Below are 23,806 nucleotides of genomic sequence, written 5' to 3'. Positions count from 1 at the left end.
CTGTTGGCGGCTTGGCCGCTGCTTTATCACCGACCGCCAGGGTTGGAATGACCCCCTTAGTGTCTACCATGCCACAGAGTGTAGGCCAATTTAGTGTTAAATAACTGCGAATCAAACGGAAGAGACGAATGCCGCGTACAAACAGTCGAGAAATTTTTAAAAAAAATCCAAGTTCGCAAGTTTTGGTAAAGGGAGATATGTTTTTCCCCCGCTTCTCAGTGTTGTTTTTTCAGTGTCCATTGGCGTCGCTTCAGCAGTGCCTCGGTGTGGAGAAAGGAGGGGCCTCTTTCGTCCCTTTTCTGTGTTTACAGCCTTTCCGTGATCTTCAGTTCTTGTCTCTTCCGGTTTCTTTTCGGTGCCAGCTCGGCTGTTGCAAGGGGGCTGGGAATGTTCTGTTAGATTCAGGAGGTAAGGGCTGGGTTTCGGAAGCCACAGCGGTAAACAGCGACCCTTCCTGAGGGAGAGGCGCTTCGACGCGCGGCATATGTTTTCAGAGGTTGCGGCACAAGCCGTGGAATCTGCACGGCTCAGAGTGGACGCAAGTATCTCCTGACACAAAGTGCGCCCCCACCCCACACACAAGCTGCTTTTATTTTCTTGGCCTCTTCTCGCTTATATACGACCCTGTATCTTGGTAATCCCTCGTTTCTTTGGTCTACGTGATAGTAGGGTCGAAGTGGCATATTTGTTTCTGTATTAATGGACGTGAAGTAGTGCCTCTTGTTTCCTTTCTCATAGGATTTTTCTTCAGGTGTTAAAATGCTATTTTGGTGGCATTTCTGCCTTTCATGGCGATGGAGAAAATAACTTTCACTTTGTCTTAGGCACAGAGGCTGACTTTTTAGTGCTTTCACTTCTATTGGAGTCCATGTATTTCGATCGCTGCAGTGGGGTGTTTCCGTCTGCACCCGTGGAGCACCTGTCACTTTTGGGTATTCCTGGCCTCAAGTGCGGGTGATAAACAATTATTTATTTGATGTACCATAAGGAGAACACGGAGTTTGTATTTTTATCACAGAATATGTAGGTCTTATTCAGAGACCCTCAAAGACGTACAATGTTAATTGGTATTGTAATGCCTTGGATCTTTATATAGGTAGTTTAGATAGGTTTTATTGAGGGCCCTTAGGTTCAGCCCTTTTCACCTAGATTCAATCATGTGGTGATGTTTGGCTTGATCTATCTACCATTAAATAGCAAAGGTACCTGAGATACAGGGTATATTTGTTTATTTCCCCTAAGGGGCATTGTGTGTGTTTTTTGGAAACTGGTGGAACTTATCTTAGGTTTTCCTGTTGCTTTCTACCTAAAGTAACCCCATTACACGTATACCACACCCCTGGCATGTTTTAGTGTGTAGTTTATTAAAAGGAAACGTTAGCATGCTGCTACAGCCCACTTGAGCAAAGTTTGTCCATCTCGCTTTGACAGCATTGCATCTATGCTGTGTAAATGACCTACTTGCAGAGTGGCCCGTCAGTTTGGCGCAACAGTTTGCCTGTGTCGTACAGGCACTGGTAAACAAGGAGTCTAATTCGTGCTTGAATGTATAAGGGTGGTCTGCTGCACTAGACTGAAGATTGGGTAAACCAGATCCTCTTGCGCTCCGAAGAAGTAGCGCTCCACGGTGATGCCCCTTAACTGCACGCCGTTGGCATCCATTGAGCTGTTGACATCTGCCACTCCGTCAGAATGCTGGACAATGTGCATAGGAAGATAAGAGGAGGTGGGAGATTGAAGTCTGAGTGAAGATTCCCCTCTTCTTCTATGCTGCCACGGAGGAAGTATTTAGGCTGAATTAAAATATGCTCCACAGAGTTAACGAAAATGATTGAGAAAGCATTAGCTGCATTGACTGCTCAATTTAGCTCCAATTAACCCAGGCTATGAAAAGTTCATTCTGAGATCAGGTAAGCTGAGACATAGGAAATGCGGGACAATTTCCACGCACGAATGCACAACGTTTTCAAGCAAGTGCAACAGAGGTGATTTAAAAGAGCAACATCTCCAATCAAGGGAACAGGGCATTACTAGCCGGAAGCTAAATAGATATTCCTACTGTTGAAAAAATGTACTCGCCTCCTTCAATCACGGAACCACTCATACATTACGTTCATACCATCAAAAAGATATATTCCAAGAACACTAAAAATCCCGCATCCATTTCTTCCTTTTCTTGTTAAATATTATTTTTTATAAAGGTCATGTATAATTGATATATTGTTACACCATAAAAGCACATAAAACCAAATGTCACAAACGGTAGTAGGAAACATTAAAATGAAGCTCATACATTAGCTTTTAGACTAATACATGCCCACCAGTTAATGTTACTGTACAATCATGAATTGAGTTTTCATATCTTATCATTCAGTGCTAATGGATTGTGTCACTATTCTTCGTCAGCGCTTTTCAGTGGAAAAATACCCTAACTACCTTGTTCAGGACTTTTGAGTTTATTAACTTCCCAAACAAATTAAGACCATATACTGTGCATTATAAATAGGAACTCTAAAACAGAACAAAGAAAAATACCAACGATACATGTAAAACACAATTCCTCCTTTCTAGTTACAGCACACTACTTTCAAAACTTAATTCGACATAAATAAACCCCAGGATCCAAAACAATAGCCTGTTTATATTATAAAATAATGATATTCAGTGGTCTGAAATACAACAATTATCGGTATTACAGCAATCATCAGATGTAACCATATCTCATTGCACACATTTACCACTCCTCTACCATAATTGGATTTGACAGGGTGCATCCTGTTATATATTTCTAGGTACTTGCTTAACATTTAACACTCCCCATCAAATCCTGGTGAAAGTGAAAATACACCAGGCACACTCTATTTATCAAGCGATGTCCCATACTCCTAAAACAGTTTGGATAAACATTATGTTCTATCTTTAATTGGTTTCATTATAATTAGCTCTCAGATCACCTTTATATTGGTCGTTCATCTTGCAATATACAAAGATAGAATAAGGCTTTTTAGTATCTAAATTCTCCTTGGGCGATCTAGAGCTCTGAATGGCTTAGTTTAGCTTGTAAAAGTTAAAAATGTATTTTTTAGAAACTTATGTGCGATTGTCGCAACCCCAAGAATGTTTCAGATGATATAATCAACTTGTCTCTCAACTTTGCAACAAACCCAATAAGGGCTACCAGGTAATGGATAATGTCAGGTCTACACAACCCAAATGTTGTTAATAGCCGCTTGAGAATCTCCTGCAAAGGGAGTTCTTTGTGTATGGGTACATGTTTACCAATTTAAATGCAGGTCACATCATGACATTTTTTGTTTTGATAAACCCTTATATTTACGATCTAAAGGGTAATTATTACCGACCTAGTTCCATACGCCATATATTTAAGATGAACTATAATGTATTCTCACTTTCAAAGGGCTTAAAACAATTCTTAGCCAGTATGTCACAAGTAATAGCGCACTCTTCCACTGATAAACCATACAAAAGGGTAAAAACTCCATCCAAAGCCATTGTTTTAGTCTTATTCTGTTGGCCTATAGATTTCGCTTGTCTTGAGTGAAAACTACAGTGTAATTACGACCCTTTTCAATATTGTAAAATCACTGAGTCAGTGATTGCTTACCTATAGGAGAAAGCCTCTTACCTTTAATGCAATTTTAAAAAAATTTGTCTTACCACACATACGAAAAGAATGCATACTAAATAGACTGCTATTTATGACCTACTGTACTGTCACTCATCTGTTACTCGTTTTTTTTTACTGACAAGTCTCACGAAGAAAACAGATAGCAAACTCATGAGAGTACAATGTAATATGCCAGTGAATCACTGCTTTCTAAACATAAAGGGTGTTAATTGTATTCAGTCGACTGCCAAATCCAAACATTTATTTACACAGTTGCATCTAATCTGAACGATCTACCTTTAAAAAAACGGAGGGAGCTAAGCATTGGATTATGGATAGAAGCACCCTTCTCGTTCACAGTTACCAAATAACAAACTGTTCCAACTTGGACACCATCTTAACTTTAAGCAAAACCAAAAGTCTCACACTCCATAGAGTGGATGTTTAAAAAAGATCCCTTAGTCAATTCAAATGACCCATTACAATACAAATTCAAAATTAATAATTGTGTTTTTACATGTATTGTTGATAATGTTTTTTTGTTCTGTTTGTAGATTTCTTATCATAACACTTATATAGAATAGTGTGCAACACTAAGGTACATGGCCAAGCGTGCAATAATCCATGTAACACGGTCAGTCTCCAAGGCAGTAACAAAACAGCCTCAAGGCTGGACAAAAGTAAAGCATTTACCAACAATATCAAGGGATTTTTGAAAGGCAGGCCCAGGAACAAATGAAAGTGATGGGTGTGGTTAAAGCCCCCCAGAATAGATTATAACATGTCAAGAAGAGTGGCGCTTGAGCGCTGCTATGCTTGACCTAAAAACGGCATCACTAACAAGGGGGTGATTTGGTGTGAAGACAAACATGAGAATTTTAGTTCTGATGGTCTTTAAAATGGAAGGAAATGCTTGTACTTCAAGTGGATGTAAAATGATTTCACACCGGTATGCAGCCCCCCTTCAAACTACAGCTGAAAACATGCCCCAGTAGACAGATATGAGCAGTGTTGGTACACAGTGGGCGCAGCTAACCTCCCTCCACCCCGCCACATCACAATCTGCTGCTAACAACATTCCAAAGAGGACGTGTTGCTCACCTCTTGGTTGAATAACTTATCTACCTATGAGGCACATGATCCTTCACAGACCCACCTATAATTTTGAGGAATTAATACTAAAACTCTTTGTGATTCTGTATGGCACTGGCATATTCTTTGCTGCTGAATGTTAGATGACCCACAGTTGATTCACTTTGTGCTCAATGTGACAGATTGTAAAATTGATGATCTGCAAAACAACTAGGAATACAGTTTCTTTGGAGTAGGTTGCCTAAAAACCAATCCCATAAAACTAATCTGTGACACAGTTAGCTCTGAATCAGAAGGGTCACATTCCACATCGGCCCACAAGACGTGACCATTAAAACACAATGAGGATTGGAATTAAGCAGCATGAGGCCTTGGAGTGGTTTGTCCATTGTTTTTTGTGTAATAATCGGCCAATGAAGAATGAACACCAACAACTTCTATACACAGAGCACCGAGAATAAGAGAGGGAAACACCCAAATGAGCTTCAGAAGAGGTGCTCTTCAATTGCTTATTGAAGTGGAGTTAGTGGACAGGATTGGCACCCCAAAGGTGAGTTCTGAATTACTCCTTAGACTATCACAGAGTAAAAGGGCACAGTGATAGCTGATCAACAAGGAAAAGTGCACCCTTTATTCTCTCTGTGTTCATGCATATAAAGTGTGGAGCTGGTGTGCCCAGTGCTCTGGACTCTCTCCTCCCCACACAGCACCACCCGAGTACAACATTATCACCGATAATGGTTCAGTGGCTCTCCTATTGGGATCTGACATCTGCACAATGTCCTACCCCCCTCCAATCACCTTTGTGTTGTTTTTTCTCTTTTATGTTTATTCTCCCATTCCAGTTTTTTTAATAGGGTTATTGTATTCTGTACACACACGCCAACCCCTGACCTTAGTTCTAGGGCCATCGTAAGCATGCCACTCCCCTGCAGCCTGGCTCAGCCTGCAGAGAAACATATAAAAGGAGCAACTCAACTATCATTACACAAAATAGTTTTAAATCACAAAATGGCCTTTCAATATTGTTTTACATAGATATATCAGTAGAATATTTTCACTGCCAAAACGAACATAACTCTTCATAGTAAATGGGTGGATTTGGAGGCTTGAGAATACTTTTTGGACAACAACGTTTAAAAGACCTATTAAGAGTAATTACATTTCATTTGGGGGCTCCCTTGCCACTATCATAACATAAAAATTGGTTGTTACAAAGCAAATTTAATCATTAGGTCGAAGCCTACCAGACAATACCGCTGTCTGGTTTGCTAAAGACATTTTGCGGACATTCAAGAAGCTGACCTAGGTACACATTCTTCCTGTTGCTTACCATTGACTTTGTGGTTTCAAACTCACATTATCTGGCTTTTTGTTTGCTTGCTTTATTTTCTTTCAGCTGTCCAGCTTGAGTTCATCCCTTTCCTTACCCAAACCTTGTTTACTGTATTTTTCCATTAACTCACTTTCTGTAAACATGCCTTTAAATCTTGTTCTCATCTTGTCACATTTGCTGTGCTTTCAAAGACAGAGGTCAATTGCCAAGCTCTCTTTTCCAGGGAGCTTGGTGTTTGTTTTTCAATGAATGTAGACTGAGAGAATTTATGTGGCAGTCATGCTGTGTATCCATGTAAGAGGAAAGGGTTTAGGATGTTTTTTTCTAACACACAAAAATGAACTGTGTTGATGTTTCATAATATATCAGAATTAGTACAAATGCAGCACTTTTTAAAATAATTCTGAAGTGTGGGGAAACAAATATTTGAATACGATCAAAACCCATCAATATTCTAAGTGATGACATTTACACACATTATCATTTGTGTGCAGTAAAACCATATTTCGGTGCACATTTAATGGTCATGTCAGTTGAAAATGTGTTGTGTGTAATGGCAGTGCGCTATAACGCTATGGATACTCCACAGTATGCCACTCCATTCTATGTCCCTCCACTCTATGCCATGCCACTCCTTTCTACGACACTCCATGACAGGTCACTCCGCTTTACACAACTCCACTCCACTTTACACAACTCCACTCCACTTCATTCTAAGCCATGCCCCACCATACCACTTACCCCTCTTGTCTAGCCCACTCCACTTCGGTGTTCCCCAGTCTACCCTGCCCCACTTCACTACAAGCTTCTCCACTCCAGCCTACACTATTCCACCCAATCTTCCCCCTATCCACTGCAGTCTATTCCATTGTAACCCAATCTACCCAAGCCCACTCCACTACGATCTAATCCACCCACTACAATCTACCCCAATCTACTCTACTACCCCAGTTTACTCCACTCCAATTACCCCACTCAATTTAACCCAGTTAACTCAACTCCATCTCCCTCCAATCTACCACATTCCACCCCAGTTTACAGCACACCATTCAAATAAGCCCCACTCTGCTCCAGTCTGCCTTAGTCTACCCCACTCAGTCCACTCCAATCTACCCAATCCAACCCACCCCAGTGTACCACAATCAACCCTCTCTAGTTCACCCCAGTCCAATGTACTTCACTCCAAACTCTACTGCATCTATCCAACTCTTCTCCACTCTAATCTACCCCACTCCAATCCACTGTCAACACAACTTCATTCCAATCTACTCCACCCAAATCTACCTCACTCCACTTCACTCCGTTCTACGCCACCCCAAACTTCCCCTAACTACTCCAGTCCAACTTCCTCCACTCCAGCCTACCATAATCCGCCCACTGCACTGCACCCTAGCCCACTCAAAGCCACTTCAGTCTAAGACACCACTCCAATCTACGCCACTCATTCCACACCACTTAACCCACTCCAGTCAATCCACTCTATCCCTCTCCACTCCAATGTAACTCACCTCACTCCACTTCGCTACAATCTACACAACTCCATCCCATCTACCCCACTTTATTCCACCCAGTCTACCCTACTCCAAATTACCCCACACCACTATGATGTAATCTACCCCAGTCCTCTCCAATCTGCCCCAATCTTTCAATCTACTCCACTCCAATTACCCCACTCGACTGAATCTAACCCAGTCTACTCCACCTCACTCCAATCTACCCTACCCCTCCTTTGTCTATGGCACTCCACTCAAATCAGCCCCACTGTGCTCCAGTCTACCCTCTCCAATCACCTCCGGTCCACCCCACCCCAGTGTACCACATTCCAATTTACCCCACTCCATTTTCATTTTTCCCACTTCACTGCAATCATTCCAACTCATCTCCATTCTAATTTACCCTACCCCACTCCTTCCAATCTACCCCGATCCACTGCACTCCAGTGTACCCCACCCCAATCTACAACGTCTACTCCACCCCAGTCTACCCCAATCCGCCCCACTCTACCACACCCTAAGCCACTCCAGTCTAAGACAGGCCACTTGATTCCACACCACTCCAATCATGCCACTGCTCATCGCACTCCGATCTACCCCACTTCACTCTACTCCAGTGTACCCCACCCCACTCCGCAACAATCTACTCAACCCCACTCAAGTCTACTCCACTCCACTACAATGTAATCTACCCCGGTCCACTCCAGTCTACCCCACTCTCCCAATCTACTTCACTCCAGTTACCCTACTCCACTGAATCTAAACCAGTAAATTCCACCTCACTCCAATCTACCCCACTCCACCCAGTCAATGGCACTTAAATCTGCCCCCCTCTGCTCCATTCTACCCCAGTTTATCCCACTGCACTCTATCCTCTCCAATCTACTTCAGTCCACTCCACCCCAATGTACACCATTTCAATTTACCTCACCCCATTTCAAACTCCACGCCACTCCGCTCTACCCCATTTCACTCTACTCCAGTGCACTCCACCCTGCTACAATCTACTCAACCCCACTCCAGTCTACTCCACTCCACTACAATGTAATCTACCCCACTCCACTGAATCTAAACCAGTAAATTCCACCTCACTCCAATCTACCCCACTTCACCCCAGTCCATGGCACTCAAATCTGCCCCACTCTGCTCAATTCTACCCCAGTTTATCCCACTCCACTCTATCCTCTCCAATCTACTTGAGTCCAACCCACCCCAATGTACACCACTCCAATCTACCCACTTCATTTCAATTTACCTCACCCCACTTAAAACTTCACTCCAATCTATCCCACTCCACTCTACCCAGATCTACCCCTCTCCACTTCAGTCTCCCCGCAATCTACTCCACTCCAGTCTACCCCAGTCCACCAGACTGCAATCTACCCCACCCCAGTCTAACCCCCAACCGTCTCCAACTAGCCCACTCTAGTCCACCCCACTCCAATCTTCCCAGTTTACCCACTCCAGTCTACCCTCACTTCTCTCTACCCCAGTCTATCTCACTCCACTCTTATCTCAACTGCACTCCAATCTTGACTCTACTCTAGACTGTCCAACTGCACTCCAGTATACCACACTCCACTCTACCCCACTCCACTTCACTCCAATCTATCTCATGCTATCCAGATCCACCTCACCCCAGTCCAGTCTAACCCACTACAACCTGTCCTATCCCACCCCAAACTACCCCGCTCCAATCTAACCCAATCTTTACAAAAACCTATCTAACTCACTCCTTCCACTGCACACCACTCTATTTAACTCCAATCTACCCCGCTTCTATCTCACTCAAATCTACCCCACTTCACTGCAGTCAATCCTACCATAATCCACCCAATCTGTCCCACTCCACCCTACCTCACTCCACTCCAGCCCTGTCTACTCCTCTTCACTCCTATGTACCCCACTCTATTCCATTCTGCCCCAATCCACTGCACTCCAGTTTACTCCACTCCACTCCAGCCATTTCTACTCCTCATCACTCCTGTCTACCCCACTCCATCAAGTCTGCCCCAAAACACTGCACTCCACTCTTCCCTGATCTACCACACTCCAATCTACCCACCTTCACCCAAGTCTACCCCAAATCAATCTGCCCCACTCCAATCTACCCAAATCTGTTCCACTCCAATCTACCCCAATTCCCAGTCCAGTCTTCCCCAATCTACTCAACTCCATCCAAGTCCACCCCATACCACTCCTCCAATCTACTGCACTCCACTCTGCCCCATTCTACCCCCTCCATTCCATTCTACCCTACTATAATTCCACCAGTCTACCAAACTCTGCCAGACTCCAGTCTACCCCACCCCACCTCAATCCAACCCACTCTAATCTACCCCAGTATCTCCCACTCAACTCTACCCCATTCTAGTCTACTGCAGTCTACCTCAGTTTACCCAACTCCACCCAATTCAATCTACCCCACTACAATCTATCATGCTAATCTACCCAACCACCCCACTACAACCTACCCCATTCTAATCTTCCCCAGTCTGTCCCAATCCACCTCACTCTACCCCAGTTTACCCTATTGCACTTTACCCACAATCATATCTACACCTACCTCACTTACTTTTAGCCATGCTGAACAGCAAGCCATGGTTGTGTACATAGTGCCTACAACAGATTGCCAATAACTATTGCATAGGTGAGACCTAATGGCTTTGCAAGTGCTTATTTTGAGATGAAGTAATGAACGCACTTTGATATTGTGTGAGATCTTTTACAACTAGAATTTAAGAGAAGTGTTAGAGGTCCAGCAAAAACACTGCAGTATTAATTTTGATTGACTCTTTGAAGTTGGAGTAGGGTATTCTATACCACAAGAAGTGCTGTGGACTTCCATTTACGTTTGTTGTGAAGGACCAGGCACAGACTGTGGGTGTTAATTTTGGGAACCTACAAGGAGGCAAGTGTAGACAACACAGCAATGGAAACAGTCTCCGGAGTCCTGCAAAGAAGATGAGAAAGAAAGATTTTTATCAGTGTTCAAGAGAGTTGCCTTCAGGGTTTATTGTGACACACTTTAGAGATGTAGGGTCATTGTTTATTTACAAGTGCCCTTCAGGTATTAAAAAGAGTATATCTTTTTGTGTTTGACATGCAAGGCTCACAAGTCGGGGAGGAGTAGAGTACATTTATTCTGAGGTTCTATAAGGAAGTTTTAGTTATATTTATTTGTTTTTGTCGATGAATGTGTGTTCCTTGAGAATATTAAGCAGGGTAGCACTTCTTTCTGGGAGCCTATACAGTAATAACAAAAAGTAAAGTGATTTCCAACCGGGTCTTGAGCAGGACAAATGAGGTAGCAATGTATCGTTGAAAATTACCAGAAGCAAGGAAAGCCTCTTGTCGCATATGCTGTAAAAGTGCAGAGAGTTCCATCTGAATCCGCTATAGTGATCTTGAATGATTGATAATTCAGTATTTGCACTGGAACTTTCAGACACCCTAAGTTCCCAAGCGATTTTTTTAATTTTTTTTATGAGAGATTGCAACCTTATTTGGCCTGATGAAGACCCCTTTGAAAGGCACTTGTTTTGGGTGGTTAAAACATGATGCATTTATATCTTGACTTTAATTGATGCATATGTTTTGTCATAAAGAGGTACTTGTGTTCTAAGTCTATTTTTCTGAAACTTAGACCATCCAGTCAATATTATTTGTTTTTTGTCTCACAGTAGCACGCTTGTTGTTCACTCTTGCCATAAATACTAGTTGCTGTTCCATTCATTGCAGTTCTTACTCTTGGGAGCAAAATGTGGACCCTTGTTTATCTTTTACCTTTTTCAGATATGAATGCATTGAAAAGTGAGATGTAAAGCTGTGGATGCGATAAAGAGTGAATTTATTATTAAAGGGAAGGGGGCTCTTCTCTCACCAGTCTAGAGAATAAGTCTATGTTAGTTGCTAGTAAACATGAAGGTAAAACCAACATTGAAGGCACTAAAATAGGGACATGACTAGCAAATATTCTCATACAATTTTGCCAGTGAAAACTTGGTAAACAGCAAGTAATCGTTTCTGGAACACATAATAGCACCTAGAAAGAAGAGGAGTACAACTCACAAACTTGGATGAACCACAATTGATTAAGGCTTAGTTAGGGAGGAATAGATGGTAACTGGAACACCAAGCTGAGACATGGCCAAACCACTACAGAGATCCATAATCCCTTCCCAGCTCGCACTCTTTCATGCACTTTACAAGCCTTTGTACTTTGCTAGTTGTACAGTGTTCAGAGTATATCCACGCCACACTTTAGGTGTATTCCTTTCCACTCGTTCAGTCCCTCAGCATAGCTCCGTCATTATTTGACGATATACCTGGCAAGCCAACTGCCCACAGTTCTGACACGCTATTCACATTTGAGTTTTTAGAAACCGTGGAAAGGGCTGTGGGGAAGGAATTCGGAAGTATACAGTTGCAGAATACATAGATGATCAGTGATTTTCTTTTAGGGAGGAATGTATTCCCATTATGGGAGGAGCTTTAAAAGATATATAAGGACAATTGTGGAGTACCTTATGTTCTAATGTGTTTGCTTTCCTCCGTGTGCGCATTCAGACCAAAGTCTGACCTTAGTACGTTTCTACCGAAACCTAATACCTGTTTTCAAAGCATTTCTAGTTTACTGTCACTTCTGCTTTCAGCTTGTTGGGTTGCACACAATGGTCTGCTTATATTTGATCTGTTCTTTGAACAGTTGGCCCATGGTTGCTTAATATGTTCACTGTGGCTTGTGCAACCCTCTTTCAAAAACGTTGTTTGATGTTTTGTTAGTTACAAGTATTGAGCTTCTGACTGTAGGGACAAACGTAGTAATATTATATTCTTTCAATGCTTATTACTGAACAACTGCAAAATAAGACCCTAGTGGTTCATTTGCCATTCCTAAGAACAGTTGGTGTGAGTCTATCACTATATAAGTTGCTGTTCTTGGTATTAATAACTAGTCACCTCTTGGATGTCTCTTTGACTATCTTATGGTGCACACTTCCTGAAGTTGAGCATCCAGCCAGCTTACAATTGCTGTTTGAAGGCGGGCTACTGTCAAGCCTGGGCCACCCTCCTCCAGCAAAATGAAGATTCTGTTTAATTTTTTTTATTTTATGTAACTCTTTCCTTCCCTTTCTGTGAACGGCTTCTTGTTCAAATGTATGAGCTGCTCTTCCTTCTATTCCCCCAGTCTATGCCCACAGCTGAGCCAGCCACCCTTAGTTCTCCACCATACTGGCTGGGTACTTGAACCATCTTCCTGGATCAACCCTTCATTTCTCCCCCACCCCCTTCCCCCCACTGCCCTCGGATGCCATGTGCCCCTAACATAAACCCATTGCTTCTGCCACTCCCAGGCGATCTACATGTTGTCATCCCATCGAAAACCCATCTGTTAATGTTGAATTGGCAGGAATATCTCCATTTGAAATGTTATATATGTGGATTTGTATGATATTACTATCTCGACTATCTTCTAACAACCTATAATATATGGTTTAACTTTTTTTTTTTTTTTAAACACATATTGCAAACTTCGTTCTTTCCAGATTTTCTTTTATAGGTCTACTTCTAAGAGTTAATGCACAGTTGGATGCCTTATAAATAATCTCATATATTGCATTTATTGATATATGTATAATGTGTTTTTTTTATGTGTTTAGAAATCTGAGAAGTTAATATTTCATAATATTTTTCATATATGGCCATAATTTGATTTATTCTTTCTCTATTTAACACAGTTTGTATATTGACATGTACTTCTCAATAAACATATTAAAAAAAGAAAAAAAAAGAAAACCCATCTGTTTTTTTGCCTAACCAAATACATATGATCAACCACAAAACAGATTCTTGGGTTAGAGTAGTATTTGGGGCAAAACATGATCCATACAAGGCCCATCCCTCTTTAACTCTAGTATTATTTTCTCAAAGCAATACTTTGAGATTCAGGAAACACTTAAGATGGATCTGTTGCAACAAATTTGTTGAATTATATCAATGCAACTGTTCTGATGCGGAAACCTTCTGAAAAAATGTGCAATCTTTAAGGTTACGATAAGCCCGCTATCTGTCTTTCTGTATCCCTCTCGTTTCTTACCCATTCAAAGTAAGTTGAAGTAGCCCCTGGGCAGAATTGGCACTATATTAAAAAAAAAAAAAGCCTGGATAAAACAGTTTTAGTATTCCTGTTTGAGCATACCAACTCTGCTTTAGCAAGGCCACCCTTGCCATATTTCACTGTAAATAAAGGATTTGGCTTTCCAGTAGTCGTTTTCTTATCTGTCGTCATATTTTTTCCAAAACAGTTACAAAAACAAAATCTGTTAAATCTGCCAGGCCTGTTGCGAAGTGACTCAGTGTTTACTGGTAGAATTATCTACTTATATGTAAAAGCCTTTTATACCCTTTGTTAAATATCAGTGCTGTCAGTTAGAAGCTCCTCAGATTTACTTTTCTATTTTAAACTGCATTGTGCTTCATCTAATATTAAAATGGCATGGAGCGTTTTACGGCTTCAGTGGGAGGTTTGAAATATCGGGTTAAGTTGTTTATTCGAAGTTCAAAAACCCTAAGTTGTTTAGAACACTTGTGTACAATATACCTTTTTCGTATTGTAGGAAAATGTAATGAACACTGGTTTTCTGAAAGTATGCATCTTTTTAGCACATATCTATGAATTGCTAGCTACAATTTATAGAATAGGATTGCATGTGACCTACTTGGTTAGGGTTAGCCCTGGTATTGACACCCTCTTGTATCCTGTAAGTCCCCTTATGGGGTCTATTGAATGCTTATCATTGAGATGGATAATAGTAGCACGATAGTAGCAGATTTTTCTCTAGGTTGGGTGAATGTTAACTTTAATAATAGCAATGAACGTTATTCATAAATGTTGGCCATGCTCGTAATCCAAGCTGAACAGTGGCTTTCTTTAGCCATTCTGTGTCAAACTCCGCTTCCAACAGTGACGCTTTTGAGATTTCTGATTTTTTTTTTTTTTTTGGGACTTAAAACCCGAAGGTGGCACTTCCAGAGTTTTGGTTTAGGCCAACACTGAGGAACCAATAGATCAACTCTAAGAAAAGCATTGATAATCTGGATTCTTGTTTGTCTTGTACATGCTTGTGTGTTACTCTATATTCAAATCCATGTTTGTTACAGACACTGGTCTCAAAGGGGCAGCTGTTCAAAGAGTCAGTCAGATTTAATAAGCATCTCAAAAATGTTGCATCTCAAGTCAAGTGGCTTTTAATTCTTAACTATCTTCCTGTTAGACAAGTGCATAGTCAAAGCGCCAGTGAAGAAGTGTTGTGCGGGTCTGTTTCGTAATGGAAAAAGTGCTCCTAGAGGCCTCGAGTGAACCCGGGGTAAACTTGAAACTGAGGATGCTTTTAGAACATTACTGGAATGTTTTGTATTTACAATGCACGCCTTTAATTACAAAGGCGTTGCTCTGGTAGGCCTGTATTTTTTGCTGAGTGCAGCCCTGTATGCATTTTCCATAATGTGTTTTTACTGTGAAAGGTAGAACTATAATGAAATTATGTTCTTATCGGCCCCGCCAAGACAAAACTGTTAATTGTAGTTGAATAACATTTTGTGTAGGCTCTGCTGATTCTGCATGTTTGTCTTCCACTGGGATCCTGTTTCTTATCCTTGTGATTCCTTCGGAAGCAGTGTTAAAACTGATAGATGATTATGCCAAAGAGCATGTTGCATAATGTTTGGGTAGTTGCATAATGCAATGCACATGTTTTCATTTCTTACCACATGATTTCCCCAACCCTGTCACAGTCCTTGGTTTTTCACTGCTGCATAGAGTTGCACTGTCACTAGTTTTAGGAAGACAAGCTACGCCATAAACATTCTGGATCTTTTTCCCTGGCTTGCTATTCCTTCTTCAGTCACACAGAAACGTGTGTGTCCCTTACTTCTGGTTCTTAGCCACCATTCCCTTACCTTTTCCCACCATTCTTGTTAGTAAAGCAAAAGGAAAGCCGATGGCACCTTGATTGGTGGGGGGAGGCATATTAGAACTCCAGATTCTCACTTTTTAGTTCTTGTGTTATTCACACAACCAGACCTTTTGATTTTAGTAAAATTATATGTATAATATAGTAAATTATAGGGGCTTTCAGCAATCCATCCTCATTGTTTAGTCTATCATTCACATGGGTGGTGGCTCAGCCTACTTCAACCATTTGCTAACTTTGGTGTGAGAGAATGCATTTGTTCTTTCATGAGAAGCACATCCACACAGTCCCCTTCCGTGCTAGGGAGTACTATGGCTTTGTTTTTTATTTTTGTTGGTTTTTTTTGTTTTTTTTTTGAGCTTCAAACATTTTTTTTTTCTTTTAGCCATTTTTTATTGAGGGCCCGGTAGCTTTCCTAACATAAAGTATTTGTTTGCATGTTGTCCACAGTGGTTTTACATGGATTCTTCTTCAATTGGTTTAAGTAGTTAAAGCATCAAGCACATTTTATGAAAAGTATTAAAATTAGAGAATTGATATTAAAAATCGTACAAAACGCTTTTTTTCCAAGTTGCAAATTTGTATGTGTACGTTGTATTTTGAAAGCAAAAAGTCAACATTCTTGCTTTCAAGCTTCTGCATACATTCTGGGAGCATGATATGGAACCTCAAATTGTTACATTTTGCAAAAATGTGTACATGTTTGTGTACTAAAACCACTGTCACTAATGCCATACTTGTCGGACAAAGTGAACATGAAAACTTGTTGCCCTTGACCCCAAACAATATATCCTGGGCGTTGGACGATAAGAATTCCACACACCCGGGGATTTTCTAAACAGCTAGCCAGCATCTGGGAGCACAGAATGATGTCAGAGAGAGTACCCTACCAGTCCAAAGGCTAGCCCACTACGGTCCTACAGGGCCTTCATGCGCGCTACCAACCCACGCGGCCTAACACCGGCCTGAGTTATGACTCGAACAAACGTGTATTCTTAGACGCACAGGATGGTGGAAGTTTCTGAGACCCAATTGATAAACCAGCAGAATGTATACAGTCTAGTATTCACGGAGATGGTCAGGCCTTCTCCTGGTCAACCTTAGAGTCTGTTCGGTTGAGGGTACCAGCAGTTTGCATTATGTGAGACAACTTTTGCAATATGTACTTTCCCTGTAAGCGTGTGCTGATAATCCATTTAGGAGTGTGGTGAAACCTTGACTTATTAATATGTATGGTTAACCAACTAATTAAATGGCATGCAGATTAATAGGTCTTCAAACTATGTTGCCACTTTAACTTCTTGCCACTGGTTGAAGATAGTTCTGTTGGACAGGTACTGAAATGGAGAATGCAGACCTTTTAATATTTTTTTTTTTGTAGTGCTTACTACAAGTTGTGCTCCCTTGAATAAAGTTTTTCTAATACTCGGTTGAATAGCACTTGCATTATTGACCTCTGAAGGATGACTGGCAATGTTGGAGACACCATCATTTATAGTGGTGGCCTGCATGGTGATGGCATTGATCCTAATAATGTTTTACTCCCGGAGATATCACGCCCTTCCCTTTTAACACAGAATTGACTCGCCCTTACCCGGTCTCTAAGGGTGGATTGGGGGACTCCACGAGCGACCAACCAGGTGGCAGCTGTGCATGCGAGCACTAACTCAGTATTTTAGTAAATAATCTTTAACAAGCTTTGACAAAGCTAATAGGTCTCGTCTATATAAGAACTATTGGCTTTGGCTATGTGTTTTTTCCATGTTGTGTACCAGTGTTGTAGCCTGGATTTGTTGGAGTAGTGTTGTAGGGTGGAGTAGGAGAAGTAGAGTGTTGTAGAGTTCAGTAGAGGGTGTAGAGTTCAGTGGTTCTGTGACAGTGTGTCAGAGTGGAGTGCTGTGGAATAGGGTGGGGTAGATTGGAGTGAATTAGGTTTGGGTAGAGTGGGTTGGATTGGAGTGGGTGGACTGGATGGGGTGGATTGAAGTGAGGTGAATTGGATTGGGGTGGATTGGGATGAGGTGAATTGGGGTGGGTGGATTCGAGTAGGGTGGTTTAGTGTGGCATGAGTTGGATTGGGGTGGGTGGATTAAAGTACGGTGGTGTGGAGTGGGTGAGGTGAATTGGATTGTGGTGGGTGGATTAGAGTAGGGTGGTTTGGAGTGGGTTGGACTGGGGGTGGGGTGGCCTGGATGTGGTAGATTAGATTGGAGTGGGATGGATTGGATTAAATTTAGTTGGATTGGGATGAATGGAATGGGTTAGAGTGGATTACATAGAGGTGGGGTGGATTGGAGTAGGCTGGATTGCTTTGAGGTGACGTGGATTGAGTGGGGTGGATTGCACTAAGGTGGAGTGGGTTGGACTGGATTGGGGTGTGGTGTATTGGAATGGAGTAGATTGGATTTCAGTAGGCTGGATTGGACTGGAGTTAGGTGGATTTGAGTGGGGTGGATTGGATTGAGCTGGATTGGGGTGGGATACATTGGATTTGTCTGAATTGGGGTGGATTTGATTGGTGTGAGGTGGATTGGGGTGAGGAGAATTGGATTGGAGAGGGTTGGATTGCAGTGGGTAGATTGTTTTGAATTGGAGCCAAGCAGAGTGTTTTGGATTGGAGCAGGGCGGAGTGTTTTGGATTGGAGTGGAGCAGATTGGGGTGAGAGGTTTGGATTGGGGTGAGTGGTTTGGTTTGGATTGGGGTGGATTGGATTGAGTGGATGGGTTTGTATGGGGTGATCGGGGTGATAGCCATTGATAAGAATGGGGTGGATTTGGGGGTACTGCATGGATTATGTGTTAAAGCATCATTTCAGACATAAGAAATAAACGATGTTGCTTTGCAATATTTAGAAGAAGGTAGTCCTCATCTTTGGGAGCAGCGCCGACCAGCAAAAACAAAAGAAAACATGAGTGGAAAGTGAGAAAAGAAGACCTGGCAAAATAAAAGAAAGTTAACTATAGAAAATAAATCTTTGCAATTGTGTTTATCCTGTGTGGCACATTTTTCGCTGGTCACACACCTTCTGTTTGCATGGCACTAAAAGTTACAAGGAACAAAATAGTACCTTAGTCACGTAGGGAGCAGCGGACGTGCATAATTGAGTTGAATCAATCATTTCTTGGTCCCTGCTCCACAGTAAGGAACGGAAATGATGCTTGGCCTGCAGTGATTAATTATGAGGCTTTAAAGAAGAGTGCCAGCCAAGCCAACAAATGGTAAACAATGGGCGGGCACCGAGCCCTTATTGTTAACAACAGTGTCTTGCAAGTGAGACAGATGTGCTTGTGCATGCTCTCGCAGGCTCGATGCTGAAAATGCACTCTTTGGTATGGTGCAGGAGAACTTAATGTACCAGCAGTAAAAGTGAATTGAATATACCTGCTGTACTTTCTGTGTCCATTGAAGGGTTACTTATTAAGCTTGTGGTGGTGGTGTAATTGCGTCACCAAATCCAGTTGTTTTGCCAGCTGGATAATCTGGTGGTAGGTGTTTAAAGCACTCGCACTCCACTTTTCCACGCCTTATCTGTGACCTACCCTGTATTTGCAAAAGGTGGCATGTTTACAAAGGCTCTCAAACCAATAAAAGCTGACCTTGCTGCATAAAACCTTCATGTTCAGTTGTTCCTGCAGTCAGTCAAGCTGTACCCAATTCGTCATGAGAGTCTGGAACCGCGGTAAATATTTTGTTTTTGTTTTGTGCAACTTAATCTAATAATTGTTGATAATTCGAGATGCGAAGCGTGCTTAATAATTCTGTAATAATTGGTTCTTCGTCATTGCTGTTCCGAATTAGCGTGCCTAGTCCGAGTTTTTCTAAATTAAAGTATATGTTAATCTCCTTTGGATTATGTTGATGGGGCAATGTGATGCCAGCAAGATCACACAATGCTGTTGAAAGGCTTTTGGGCGTACAAAGACTTTTCTGCTACTCGTACTACCACGGCCCTTTCCACTTTGCTGACCAAGCATTGAACTGTTAACACATGAATATCTCACTGGGTTTTTTCACCACCAAAGCGTAAAGCTCTCGTTTCATCAGGTCCTTTCCTAAATAGCTTATTCGATCCTTTGCATTCCAGAACTTGTAGTCTTGATTTAATAATGGGATAAACATGACTGTAAATTCCAGAATGCAAAGAAAATGTCCTGGACTGAATGAATTACTCATTGTGGACTTGGAAAACGTTAGAGATGTAGAAAAGTCGGGGCTTTTTCATGGTAAGGGTCCAGCCTTGTTTGAAATGTGTTTGCCTGCATGCAGTGGTAACTCCAAATGTTTTTTTTTTTTTTTTTTAATTTATTATTATTAGTCTGTTAGTCTGGTCCTTCATTGGAGAAGACTGTAACAAAACCTTCCATATCCTAAGAAGACGGAATTGTAGTCTGCAGATTGTTTGACTAACGAAATGGACAAGAGACACAAGATCATTTGGAATGGCCCAGGGATAGGTGCAAATATAGACTGTTAGTAAGTCACAGCAAGCAGTGAGGTCTCTTCAAACTAAGATTTGCCCTTTCGCTTTATGTGATGGAAGCAAATAACAATTTGTAATTGGCTTGTCATATGGCCCTTATTTTGGAAATATTTGTGATGATAGAGACACAAGTAACGTTACAGTTTTGATTGTTCTGTCAGTTGGTATCTACTGCATGTGTAGTATGTATTTATATAGCGCGAACCTAGCAACGGAGCACTGTACGCGTATTTGGGGTGTTGGAAGGTGATCTACATGGTTGTGTACATTAAGTAGACACTACACAAATACTTCTCTTGTGTGAACTATATTTCATATTTTTAGGCATAGGGAGATTAGGATATGTCCAGCGGGATTGGGTCCAAGAGCGCCAGCTCTAGCAGTTAAGCCACACCTCTTCTCTACGTCTCACCGGGGGGTTCTCCCATGTAAAATAATTATGTTGTGCTTTTCTCAAACAGTGTATCGTCAAGCCTTCATCTGCTAGTGCTTATTCAATTGTCAATGAATCAAGGTTCTTTGTAATGGAGCGCATATAGATTTTATTAAAGCTCTAGACAGGTGATTGTAATGTTTCATTGGGACAGGGATATCCTGTTTTAGAATAATTGATTACCTGGGGCAATGCCTTGCACTAGTCCTTTGAACCCCCTTTCAAACTGACTTCCCGTGCATGGCTGTTTTGTGATGGTTATGAATTTCTCAGAATGGTCTCTGCTAGGAGAAGAACATTGACCAAGATGACCTATTGCACACAGCTTTCTTACTGTGGAGCCAGTCCAGTATTAGAACGTTTTATGATGAGAAGTTAATGTATGACTGCACTCATGGCCACATACGGGCTCTCTTACTATCTCTGTCCAAGGCCCGAGGTTTGTCTATTTGGCTGTTCTTAAGAATCACTGTGCTGTTGTGTAGCTGAAGTGCTTGTCTGTGACGAGACAGTAGTGCCTTTGCAAAATTTAGGATTGTGGCGTACGTGTTTGCATGCAGTTGTTCCATTTTTTTTTATAAAACAAGCATGGTAGTCCTCCAAGAAAATGTATTATGCCCGTTGTCGATTTTCGAGCTCTAAATTCTTCCACCATTAAATGAAAATAAGGGCAGGATTCTACAAAACGTATTTTCTATTTAAAAAATATATATTTTTTGTTGTTTAAGTTATGTCTAACAGGTAATGAATGCCACATTATAACAGTGACGTAAGGCTGGGGCAGCATACATTTATATGCATTTATTGAAAAAGTCGTTCACAGATTGACTGCTAAAAACTGCTAACACGTAGCATGGGATATCACATGACTCACCATCTACTGATGATATTCTGTTCTCACTATTTCAAAAAATATTTTGTGACCCAAAACGGACTTGTGAACAATGCACAGAAACATAACCCTTCACTCTTTGCTCTACTGGCAGCTAGAGGAAAGAGTGGATTACTAGTTAAATATGGTTATTTTCCGAGGTTTAAAACCACCGGAACCACAATGTTGTTAATTATCTTTGTTTCACCAGGTCAATATTTGAGGTAGTTCAAACAAAAAGGGGATGGGTGGATAAGCGGATGACTCTCATGGGTGCGCTTCCCAATAACATCATAATAATCGAAGGGCGTCAACTCACAAGTGTCATATTGAAGACTCCCTAAATCTACCTAGAAGGGAAAGCTTTTCATTTTTATAAAAAGAACCCACACCTACTGATCAGTATAGTGGAATGCTTCATCATTGAGTTCTCCCTGATACACAATGTATCTAGGGGTGCTTACAACCTTGACCCTCGAGGGAGCACTGAGTTTATTGGGAGGGTTCTTGAAAGAAATGTTTTGTCTACACAGAGCCCTCAATTTGTATTTAAATAAGGGTCCGTGTGGCAAGATTAAAAACTGAAAGTGATGCCTTTGAGGTTGTATTACTGAAGCATCTATTGTGGTCTACATGTTTCATCCACCTTCTACTCTTGCGATTGGTTATGTGGCTTTCCTCAGGACCAAAGCACGTCTCTGCATTCCCCGGAGTCCTTCTGTAATTTTGTCCCTAACAAGCAAAATTTGCTTAGTTTTTTAGATAGATTTAAGTGTGTTCTGCCAGAGTTATAGCAGTCCTTACTCGGCTAAACATTTACATTGACCTAATGTGGAAATGTTGATGGGCAAGGAGCTGCTATTTCAAGATTTATTTTTAAGCCTATAGCAACTGCTGCTTGTGGATTCATCATTTAAAGACAGATATGTGTCAGTTATCTCGTTACAATGGCAAAATGGGTGCGGAGCGCTATCCCAGTTAACCGGTTGATTGAACGCATCATCTCTTTTTAACCGGAACCAGTTGAAGCATGTTGTTGTACATTGTTGTTCATCCAGCAAACAATACAAGCCACTCAAATTTTGCACTTTTGTTGTAGCTAAACCAGAGAAGCCATTAGGACCGGTATTTCGTAGTGAAACTGCCATGCTCCTCCTAACCCACACTCTGTTCTTAAGAATGAGCTCTGAGTCGAGACGTGCTGTGGCGAGGCTTCGACTCATGGCACAACAGCCTAGGTACAAGGCAGACTCCGTGTGCGACTCTCGCATCCCCTTTTAACCAGGTTCCATTCAATTTGAATATAACTGGAAATAATAAATCAAAATATTAACCATGCAGGTGGTGGCCATCTTCTTGCGAGGAACATTTGTTGAACACCAGACTGCTCTTCCCTCTTTATCTACGGGGGCTCAACTTGAGTCTATAACAGCAGAAAGGCCCAGTGGTCATGTTGGACAAGCATCCACCTACCAGTTATTCATGGGGAAACGTGGCAGAAGAGAGGACCTCGATCTTCCTAAACTAAGATCAGTTCCACCCAACATCGGTGCTCACATTAGATTTACTGGTAACCTGCTGAAGTAATTCTGTAAGGTAACATTGCTCTTTTATTATATACGTATGTGAAACTGCTTTTTTGTCCCCTCCCTATTGGGTTGTGAAAACTGTTACTCCGAAAAGCTTTCTGATTCTCGTTTGGGTCATTAAAGTGCTGTATAAAACTGCAGTTAAAAAAATAAAAATGTAAAGATTTAAAAATAAAGGAGGTAAAGGACATCATGGGACCCGACATGGCAAGATAGTAGGTTGAGGTTCAAATGGAGGAAGCAATAAAAACTCCTGAAACAGTGCAGTAAAGGCTTACCAAAAACCTATTCTCCCTTGCTATCTAAGAAAAGCATGATTTGGTTAGTCGCCTACACCAACGAAAACCACTTTCTCTTTAACTATATTCACCACTTAAGTTCCGTTTTTTTGTTCTGATTTCCTGTCCTTTTTTCTGGCACGCTTTGACAATCTGCGAGTAAACTAGATCCGTTCAGAACAATTGAAACTAACTTCACTACAGTGTTCTGGCTGCAGTTCTAGCACTAAACTATTGACTCTTCTTTTTTAAGGGTCGTTGGGTAAGATGGCCACACCAATGTAGAAAGAACCTATCTGGGCCATAATTTGTCAATCTGGAATCGGGCAGGCTGGGACCAAGATGGTCTGTCTACCTGAGATCTGCGAGTATGAAATATTGGAAATGGCAGAGTGCTTCCTGGTGGACTCATAGTTCCTTTTAGCCAAAAGGCTGTGGTCAATAGCAGCAACCCAGTTAACATCCAGACAAACATTCACTACGGATGTGTGAAAGGAATGACACCACACAATTTAATAAACAGCGTAAGAACATGAAAATGGAGCAAAGACCCACCAACGATTGTATTGTATACCAATACTGGGGCAGCAACCCATGAGGCTTGTCAGACAATTTGCCGTATAATCTGG

At 41.5% G+C, this 23,806-nt stretch overlaps 1 protein-coding gene across 3 annotated transcripts in view; it reads left to right on the top strand.

The window, feature by feature from the left end:
- The first annotated feature begins 237 nt into the window (after nt 1–237).
- Nucleotides 238–23,806, top strand: part of NCOA4 (nuclear receptor coactivator 4) — a 48,249-nt gene continuing 24,680 nt past the window's right edge. For 2 of the 3 annotated variants that reach the window (XM_069240671.1, XM_069240669.1), the window contains exon 1: nt 19,185–19,205. In XM_069240671.1, coding sequence (XP_069096772.1) covers nt 19,187–19,205 — 19 coding nt within the window. In that variant the 5' untranslated portion in view covers nt 19,185–19,186. Of the gene's footprint in view, nt 409–19,184; nt 19,206–23,806 lie in introns of those variants that run through there. The other variant, XM_069240672.1, reaches the window with a different exon arrangement.

The sequence above is a fragment of the Pleurodeles waltl genome, chromosome 6 (assembly GCF_031143425.1).
Source record: "Pleurodeles waltl isolate 20211129_DDA chromosome 6, aPleWal1.hap1.20221129, whole genome shotgun sequence".
Lineage (NCBI taxonomy): Eukaryota > Metazoa > Chordata > Amphibia > Caudata > Salamandridae > Pleurodeles > Pleurodeles waltl.
Note: the sequence above shows the minus strand (reverse complement) of the source record. Positions and strands in the feature narration are given on the sequence as shown.